At 54.5% G+C, this 9,826-nt stretch overlaps 1 protein-coding gene and 1 long non-coding RNA gene across 3 annotated transcripts; both read left to right on the top strand.

The window, feature by feature from the left end:
* The first annotated feature begins 10 nt into the window (after window positions 1-10).
* On the top strand, window positions 11-5,440 carry LOC119714484 (uncharacterized). Of its 2 annotated transcripts, XR_005261734.2 has the most exons (4): window positions 11-386; window positions 494-654; window positions 729-798; window positions 1,207-5,440. It is a non-coding gene; the product is annotated as an uncharacterized lncRNA (long non-coding RNA). The 2 variants fall into 2 exon arrangements; XR_005261733.2 differs by having other exon boundaries at window positions 11-654.
* A 1,310-nt stretch (window positions 5,441-6,750) lies between these two features.
* SPINK4 (serine peptidase inhibitor Kazal type 4) lies at window positions 6,751-9,826 on the top strand. The gene is made up of 4 exons (XM_038170953.2): window positions 6,751-7,853; window positions 8,282-8,316; window positions 8,572-8,684; window positions 9,661-9,826. Exons 1-4 carry the CDS (start codon window positions 7,793-7,795, stop codon window positions 9,713-9,715), a joined length of 264 nt encoding a protein of 87 aa, XP_038026881.1. The 5' UTR covers window positions 6,751-7,792; the 3' UTR covers window positions 9,716-9,826.

Here is a 9,826-nt window from a genome sequence, read left to right as displayed (position 1 = left end):
GGCAGCCCGGGGATGGGCAGCGGAGAGGGGTGGGGGGCTGGCGAGGCGCCGCCGGGCAGCCCGGGGTATCCCCCTCTCCGCTGTCGGGTCCTCGCGGAGGTGTCCCCTCGGAGGTGTCCCCCTGCCCGGGGGATGTCCCCGCAGCCCTGCCCGGCTCGTTGATGCCCTCAGGTGGGAGCCGTGGTGGTCAGCAAGCCGCCCGTGGCCCTGCTGCCCCCCGGGGCTGAGGATGGAGGCTGGGCGCACACGGCCCCGCCGCCACACACATACCCGGGCCTCGGGAGCGCTGCAGGGACAGCGGGGGACACCCGGGTGGTTTGCCAGGGCAATAAATAATCCTCACGACCAAATACTTACACATTTCTCGTTTCTTCCTGACACCTTCTGTGAGTAAGTCCAGTACTTAATGCTTTGCTTGAACCTGATGTTGTGAGCATCAGGATGACAATGCAGCCATCCGTGACACTAATGCTATTTATACTGATATTCTCAGTCAGCATTCAACTAAGCACCAGCTCATAAGTTGCCTCCTTGAATGAGCAAACCCATCTTTCAAACCCTCAGGACCTCCAGATATCTGCTCTGGATCAGTTTGCAAAAGGCAACCCCAGCAACATGACTCCGAGCAGAGCAACCATTCGTCAAGACTTACAGGTCAGTCCAAAGCTTCCCTGTTTCACTGCTGTCAGCAAATAATCCATGTAAATTTTGTCTTTTACTTCTTTCAGCTTTGAGCTGGCTGCTTGTTGGGAAAGTTTCTGTGACGCAGAGAGAGTCAGACCTCAACTGCAACTCAAGGTAGAGTCAATTTGATTTCCCTTCAAGCTCTTAAATATGTCATGCCATAAATTTAGCAACTGATTGCAGAAGGAGCTTGTGCAGTGTCCAGTACAAACATCATAAAGTTCGGAAGTCTTCAACATACATTTCCACATAGTTCTGTTGTAGCATCCTGCCATAGAAAGCAGCTATGTTTTGTGTGAGTGGTATAACAACTTCACTGTTTTTGCCATGAAACCACTGCTTTGCAAATGCTCAGAACAGCTTTGGAATCAGAGCAAAGCTTACAGATGAAAGCAGCCTCTGCTGCTGTTGGAGATCATTTACATTCTGTGTAGATACAGGTGTGCAGTCATGTGTGAATATGTAAATATAGGTACGCGCAGTTAAGTACATAATGACACACTTTTTATTTTTTTATTACAGCACAGAGGCAAGATGTTCCACTGAATCAGAGAATAAGGAAATAGAAATGCTTGTCTTAAAGGATAAACGCTTTCGTGCTTGCCCTTAGGCTCTCATTCGCTCCGCAAGTTGTCCCTCTCCAGCCAGCAGTCTCCACCCTGGCCCAACCTTAATTCTTGTTCTCAGAGATTTGACTTTGCTATCTTATCAAATCAGCTTCACGGTACTACAGATGTTATTTTCTGGTGAAGGTAATTTTTAGCCTTTTTTGTCCTTGCAGATAACCGGTATGTAACTACACTGCTGTGCCGCACACGGGCATGTCTGCCAGTCCACCATGCCTGACGACTTGTAGCTCTGATTTTAATCAAACTTGGCAGTTGGAATAGATCATAAACACCCAACATGCGTGCTGAAACAAGCCACTGGGGTGCAACAGCGTGAAGGTTCGCTGATATGTGGCGAGACATTCGTGGCATTAAAGTACGAGGAGCAGTAGGGAGGTTATAAGCCCCATCACCCCCAAAGAGCAGCAAAGTCCTTGAGGGGCTCAGCAGGATCCAGGACAGGACATGAATATGTGCCAAAGCAGGGTTTGCAGGTGCCACAGCCAGCAGGAGGATCCGCAGAAGTCTGGTCTGTCCCTCCGTGCCCTGCCAGTGTCCTTGTGCTGCCCATGGGGGTACCACACAGTGCCCACACGGACAGGCCTGTGCACCCACCATGGTGGTACGAGACCAGGGGGCAAATCCTCAGCCCCTCCACAGCCGTGGGTCACCGCGGCCTCTGAGGTGTGCGAGATGCCAGGGATGTCAAATCAGTACTGGCTCTGCAGAAAGAAGCCCCGGGGGAGGCTAGACAATAAGCTTTATCTACAATTCGCAATGGTCACTACTCTAAATAAAGGCTTGAAATGGGTCCAGCCTTGCAGAGTGCAAGATTTCATGTCTGATGGCATCTTGCAAACCTGGAAGTCTTTTTGCACGTGTCCTGCCTAATTTCTACCACTGAAAGAGTGGGCGATGCCACCTGCCACCTGCTTTGCCTCCTGTGGGCTCTGCTGGACACCGAGGGCATCCTGCACTTGTGACAAGTAAAGTGTGTGAGCCTGTATGTACTTACAGCCCCACGGGGTGAATTTCCCCCTTTTCTTTCAGTTGTAGCCAGTCCTGTGGCAAATGCACTTGTGCATCTTTTCAGCTGGGTAGTGTTGAGCCATGTTTGAGATCCTATTTTGTGTGCTCACCTTGGGGGAGAAGTGGGGATGCTCCTCTTCAAGAGGCTCAGGGGAAACCTGCTGGAGAACAGGCAGGTGCCTGCAAAGCTTTGGTGGTCAAGGGGTGCCAGAGGAAGAACTCATTTCACCTATAGAGAGACTCGTCAGCCAGGAGCCATAGTCTACCAAAAGTTGAAGTGAAGGGCATCCATCAGTCATTAATCTCTGGCATTTTTAACCTGAATGGCTCCTTTGCCTGGGTTAGCTGTAGCAGGGTGCACAGCAGTGTGGCTCAGCCCGAGGCCTGGTGCCATGCACTTCCCTGTCTAGCAAGCAAAATAAGTTAAACGGAGCTTGCGAAAGCCTGGCTGCAAAGCCAGCTCAGGCTGGGTCACTGCTGCACTTGGTCAGTTCCTCATCAGGCTTATCTTCTGTTGTTTTGGCTAGCTGCTGTAATACTCCTATAGCATACAAATCAAGTTGTGTGTTACGGCAGTGTAAACGTAAATCCATTACAAGGGTGCTTGTCATTATCAGCAGTGCATTTCTTGGTTATGCACTGTGTTGCCTCCTGAGACAGAGAGCGACCGGCGCAGCAGCTGTCCATAGGTGCCAGGACCTGGCTCTGCTGACGAACAGCCTGTTTTCCAGAGCAGAATATGGGATGCAGGTTGGATGGAAAGGTGTGGTTTGGTGCCAATGGCTGGCCTCATTTCACCTGACAGCTTCACAAAGGAGAAAGTTTGCCTTGGCACTGAGGCTGCTCAAAATCAAGCTGTTTGCAATGCTTCTGGTGCTGCTGTGGTCCATCAGCACAGATGCAGATGGCTGTAATGTGAGGGTAAAAAAGGAAAGAAAAAAAAAAAAAAGAAAAAGCAGGAATCAAAAATCAATGGAGGATATTGCTTTCTGAGCCTAAATAATGTGCTGTGTAAACAGCAAAGTTCACTGCAAATTTTGAGAGGAATAGAAACCAAAAGCCACAGGAATGTGCGGGAAGAATGAGAATGGTTTTCACGGTTGCTGACAATGCCCTTTTGTCTGATGACGTGTGAGGTGGCTCCCTCTGGGTGTTCCTGGGTACATACCCTGAGGATCTGGACACCCATCCCTGACGTGGGAGCACTGGGAAATGGGAAAGTCAACACCGCCTTTACGCTGCCAAGGAGCTGCAGGGCAGTTGCAAATCCCCTGATCAAATTCAGCCTCCTTGGCCAGCCGCTCCTTGTCACAAGGATCTCCCAGGGGACCTGGGAGGGATGGGTGTCCTTGGATGTCCTCGGCTCAGGTGTGAGCCACGGGGGACTTGCGACCAGCTGTGGTGACTGGTGGGCAGCGAAGACAGGGGAAAAGGTGGTGTGAGGATGCTTCCCCTCAGCCTGCTGCTTCCCCAGCTCCTGTGGCCGGGGCTTGGTGGGAATCTCTGCCTTTCTCCTGCTAGGAATCACCTTGGCCCTTGGCCCTCAGGTGGCAGGAACGGGAGCGGCTGGGAGCGGTTGTCCCTGTATTCATCTGGCCTTGTGCTCGCAGCCCGCAGTGTCACGGGGAATTTCTGAATCACCGGAGGAATTGCGAGCGTAGCTCGCTGCCTGCCACGTGGGCGTATTTACCCACAGCAGCCGGGCAGCAGGGAGGCGGCTGAGGCTGTGGGATGGATCCAGCGGGTCCCATTTCCCGGCCGGTGGTGACGGTGGCTCCCCTCTGGGTGACGCAGGGTGACCTGCGCAGGGCAGGTGGGTTTTTGGCTTCCCGGTACATCCCAAGGAAAACCTCTGGGCACCTGCACGCCTGCTTTTCTGCATGTGACACAGCGAGTCCTTCTTCCTCCTGCTCACGAAGGAGAGGCAGAGCAGGGATGACCATCGTTGCTGTGAGGGCCACCTGGAGGCAGGGAGGGAGCTAAGGATGGGCATGACCATGCCACTTGCTGTCTTCTTTATAGTTTCCCTCCTGGCATGATGGCACAATGTGCTGTGTGCCCTGGCTTGGGTCAAGCAGGGCAGCCCTCTGTCCTGTCACAGCTTCACTGCTGGTGGTCCCTGGTGCTGAAGGGGGTAAGCACGTAAAAGCACTGGGGGGGAGCAGCAGGGCAGGAGTTAAAGCACCAGTGCGAGCGGGGGTCCAAAAGCAGGTGCGAAGGTGACAAATAACAGAGAGGAAGCCTCGGGGGCTGGGCAGAGCAGCGATGACATCAAGGCCACGCTGCCGATAAGGCCGCCAGGCAGATGTGGAGCAAGGGTGATGTGACGCAACTCGAGGCTGCAGGTCTGCAGACACCGCGGCCCCGCGGCAGGCGATGCGCTGCGTCAGAGCTGGGCACGGCAGAAGGTGTCCCTGCCAAAACACCTGTGACAGAGGGGACGAAGGGCTGGGCCTGAAGGCGTGGCTCTCCCGTGTGCAGCCGGAGCAACGTGGAGCAACGCTGCGGCACGTGGCCACCAGGAAGCCTCCTGTTGGTCCCAAGGAAGGACTTTGTGGACTCGGATGAGGGTGGCAGGGCCTTGCAGAGAGACCTGGACAGATTGGAGAGCTGGGCGATCACCATGAAGTTTAACAAGAGCAAGTGCCAGGTCCTGCACCTGGGACGAGGCAACCCTGGCTGTATGTACAGACTGGGCGATGAGATGCAGGAGAGCAGCCCCACAGGGAGGGATCTGGGGGTTGTGGTTGACAGCAAGCTGAATATGAGCCAGCAGTGTGCCCTGGCAGCCAGGAGGGCCAACTGCATCCTGGGGTGCATCAAGCACGGCATTGCTAGTAGGTCAAGGGAGGTGATTGTCCCACTCTACTCTGCACTGGTGCGGCCTCACCTCGAGTACTGTGTGCAGGTCTGGGCACCACAGCACAAGAAGGACATTAAACTGTTGGAGAGTGTTCAGAGGAGGGTGACAAAGATGGTGAAGGGCCTAGAGGGGAAGATGTATGAGGAGCGGCTGAGGGCACTGGGACTGTTCAGCCTGGAGAAGAGGAGGCTGAGGGGGGACCTCATCGTGGTCTACAACTTCCTCACAAGGGGGAGTGGAGAGACAGGTGACCTATTCTCCGTAATCACCAGTGATAGGACCCACAGGAATGGTGTTAAGCTGAGTCAGGGGAAGTTTAGGCTGGACATCAGGAAGAGGATCTTCACCAAGAGGGTGGTCGCACACTGGAACAGGCTCCCCAGGGACGTAGTCACTGCACCAAGCCTGTCTGAATTTAAGAAGAGATTAGACTGTGCACTTAGCCACATAGTCTAAACTTTTGGGCAGACCTGTGCGGTGCCAGGAGTTGGACTTGATGATCCTTACAGGTCCCTTCCAGCTCGGGTTATTCTGTGATTCTGTGATTCTCCCTCTGTGATCTGAGGGGCAGGACTCTTCATCAGGGGCTCCAAGGCTGTGCTTGAAGACAAAGTGGAAACAGGCAAAGCCATCCCACAAACAGTGGTTTCCCCTTCGTCATGCCTCCGTGTGTCATTTTAACTTCGCTGCTGCTGTCTTTGTAGGGCAGGGCCCTCTAGGGCTTTGCCATCAAGCCGTGCAGATGGCAGGGCCGTCCCCACCGCCTGGTCAGGGTGGCCGTGGCGTTGTGGGCGGCTCAGTGAGGATGGAGACCCCCCGCCTCCCTGCTGGTCTGGTCGCTCACCCTCCTGGGTTTCCAACACCCAGCCTGAGCTCGTGCCCGCTGTTTTTGTCGCGTCACCTGGGGTGATCAAGAAGAGATTGGCTCCTCCAGCTTCATAAGTGCCCTTCTGCTGGGTGTAGGCCGCTATCAGATCTCCCCGGTACTAGACTAAACAACCACAACAGCCCCCCCCCCCCCCCCCATGCCTCAGGAGCAACTGCTAATGCAGTTAAATATTTACTTTAGTTGAGGGATTTCCAAAGTGGAATAATAATAAAAACCAAAGGTTATTGAACTGCATAAACTCCTTGAAGAGAGAATATAAAACATGTGCACAGCCATCTAAATGTCGCAGAGGCATGTTTCTGCAAGGGGAGTCCTGAAGCTATTTGTCCTCAGAAACAACCTTGCTCCTTCCCAAAACCTGGCCACAGTCGTGCTGAGGCAGGTACTGCAGGGAGACAGGAGGATGAGAGCCCACGGCCTGCAGGCCCATGCTGGGCTGTGCCCCCATGGCCACAGGGGATGTTCACCAAACAGTTCCTGCTCGTCTCAGCCGACCAGGGCCGGCACGTACTGTGATAAGCCTCAGCTGAGACCACGGGGGAGAAATATCCTGAGAATGGTCACGGCTGGCTCCTCGGCAAGTGCACGTGGTGCTGTGCCTTACTGGAGCTCTGCCAGCCTGTCGGTGGCTTCTCTTGGGACACCTAGCCTGCACACAAAGCCAGGGTGCAAGAGACCCTCTGCCACTGCCGGCCCAGGATGAATGTGGGCACATCTGTCCCAGAGGAGATCTAGTCAACAGTGGTCTTCAGCTATGGACTTTCTGGTACTCTTTTCCATCCTTCTCCCTGTATCAGTTGACCTCCATTCACCTGAGGAAGGTGGTGATGTGGATGCGGGAAATTCATTTTCTCAGGAAGAGGCAGCGAGGATGCTCGCATGAAAAGACTGATGTCAGGCATGCATTTACAGAGGTGAAACAGCAGGGGTCTTCTGGAGTGGTGGTCCTTGCTGAAAAGTCCCTCAGTGGAAAATCCTGAAACATCCTTGTTCGGGCCATGGCACAGCCAACCTAATCAACACAGATTTTGCAGCTTTTTGTACATGATGACTCCCAGTCTAAATGGAGCTCTCTGTTGTGTACGCATCTCAGACTCACAGAATACCTTGAATTGGAAGGGACACACAAGGATCATTGAGTCCAGCTCCTGGCTCCACACAGGACCACTCCAGAATCAACCCATGTGTCTGAGGGCGTTGTACAAACACTCCTTGAACTCCAGGAGCTCGCTGCCATGACCACTGCCATGGGCAGCCTGTCCCAGTGCCTGGCCACCCTCTGGGTGCAGAACCTTTCCCTAACCCCCAGCCTGACCCTCCCCTGTCCCAGCTCCATGCTGATCCCTCAGGTCTTGTCGCTGTTCAGCAGAGAATGAAGAATGGCAGCTGCAAAGCCAGAGGGCTGATCTGGGGGAAACATGCCCAGAGGAAGGGTGGCTGGGTGGGAGAGAAGAGCAGCATCGCCCGGCCACTACAGCGCAATGGGATTTAATAACAGCCTCCACCAGTGCCAGCACCTGGAGCTGACACGCTGCGGTTTATCAGCCGCGTGAAAGCAGCCAGGTCTCCCTGAGTGCACAGTTGGCCCATTCCCAGTGCAGGTCAAATGCTGCTCAAAATGCTGCTTTTCCCAGTGCCGCTGAGATAAGCCAGCACCCTCCCCTATAAAAGCCACTACGAGCACAGCGAGGTGCACGAGCGCATGTGCCTGGTCCGGCCATGCCCACCAGGGAGCTGCTGGGGCTGGCGGTGGTGCTGGTGGCTCTCATCACCACCAGCGGTAAGTCCTCTCTGCTGCCGGGAGACAGATCCTCAATGGCAGGTTGGGAGAGACCAAAAAATGGGAAGGGAGGGCAGAAAAAGTACCCCAAACAAACAGAAAGTCTGTTTTGGAGAGGAGGCGAGGGGGACAAGGCAACACAGAGGAGGTGTAGTGGGGTGGGAGAAGGAGGACCGGAGCAAACACTCTGCTCCTGGTGCAGGGTGCTCCTGCCGTGTGTTCTGTGCTCGGTGGAGCTCCTGGTGCAGAGCCTGGGAGGGAGAGCTGTGGGAGAGGGGCTTGGTGATGGCGTTGATGAACAGGCATTCGCATCTTGGCCCCTCTGTCAATGGCTCGTGCTCCTGCTGCTGGTTCTTGCTGGAAAGGCTGGTCACAGGCATTGCTTAATCCCCCCTGTGCCAACCTCTCGGGTCTCTGCTCTGTTTCAGGGGCAGAGCTGGATGAAGGGAATGGCCTAAGAAGGGTAAGAGATTTCCATATGCTCTGGCTCATGGCTTCATATCAGATCTGGCTGCCTCGGTGCCCGGCATGCCTGGGAGAAAGGCTGTTCCCAGAAAGTGCACCCAGCCTCTGTGTGCAGGCCCTGCCCTGTGCAGAAGGGATGCTCTGAGCCGCCGTGCCACCAGCTCCAGCCACACTCGCTGCTGCCCAGATGCTGTGGGAGGAAGAGGGGGGAGCTGCTGTTTCTGAAATGTTTGCTGTGGTTTCTCCCTTCCAGCCGGTGTGCGGAGAGATGGCTGAGCTGCTGGCCTGCCCCCTGGTGAACTTGCCTGTCTGTGGCACCGACGGGAACACCTACGCCAATGAGTGCTTGCTCTGTGTGCAGAAAATGTAAGCTCATGCCCTGGGCAGAGGCCTCCAGGGGTCTAATTTTAGCCGTCTGAAAGCGGGCACTTGTCAAACACCGTGGGAAAGCCACAGCACATGGGAAACACGCAGAGGCCTGCCAGCAAAGTGGACTTTTTTTTTTTTTTTTTTTTTTTTTCATCAGCTGAGCCTGGCTTTGCAGCCTTGAGCTTCACCTCTCCATGCTGGCAGTGCCCGAGGACAGGCACAGGAATGCCCCTAGCTCTTGCAGGTGTTGTCTCCTTCCTTGGCAGCGCATTTAGGGACCACACAGCTAAATCTCCCCTCTTTTAGTGTAAAACTCTCACCCCCTGTCCTCTCACTGCACCCCCTGACATAGAGTCCCTCCCTCCCCAGCTTTCCTGCAGCCCCCTTTAGGCACGGGGAGCCCTCTGCAAGGTCTCCCTGAGGCCTTCTCGTCTCCAGGCTGCACAACCCCAGCTCCTTCAGCCTGTTTTCACAGGAGAGGTGCTCCAGCCCTCTTCTGGACCCTCTTGAAAAGGCCCAGGGCTTTTTTGTGCTCTAGAGGGGAGATCTGGACCCAGCAGACAGGTAGACCAAGCAGCTAGTCTGCACAGGCAGGGACCTCTGAGTACAGGCACCCAGCCACGTGCCTCACGGCTTTTGGCAGCCTTTCAAGCCACGGGGACCACCACAAATTTGGGCAACAGGGACCTCTTGAGGGCACCCAGGGAGCTTCAGATGGGACACGGAGGAAAGCCCTGCCCCAGGAGGGTGGTGCAGGGTCCTCTGCAGCCAGACGTCCACACACACAGGCAGGGAGGGGAGCTCTACAGGACGGGGTGGCTTGCAGACATCTCACCTTTTTTTAAGACGTAAAAATGAACAAACCGATTTCTGAGTAAATGCTCAGATCTAGACAGGCTAGGTGGGAGACCAAGCGTGACTCCAGGGAACATTTTTTTCAAGCTTGTTGCTCTCTTTCCCTACATTATTCTAGGAAAACCAGGCAAGACATCCGGATTTTGAATAACGGGAGGTGCAGAGATACCTGAGCTTTCTAGTGGCTTTCCTGAGGCTGGAAACAGGTGATTAATTGATCCTGTGTGCTCTGTGCAGATCGAACGTTTCAGCCAGGGATGGCGAATAATAAAATTACATGCATA

The sequence above is a fragment of the Anas platyrhynchos genome, chromosome Z, assembly GCF_047663525.1.
Source record: "Anas platyrhynchos isolate ZD024472 breed Pekin duck chromosome Z, IASCAAS_PekinDuck_T2T, whole genome shotgun sequence".
Classification (NCBI taxonomy): domain Eukaryota; kingdom Metazoa; phylum Chordata; class Aves; order Anseriformes; family Anatidae; genus Anas; species Anas platyrhynchos.
This window is presented reverse-complemented; position numbering and strand designations above follow the sequence as displayed.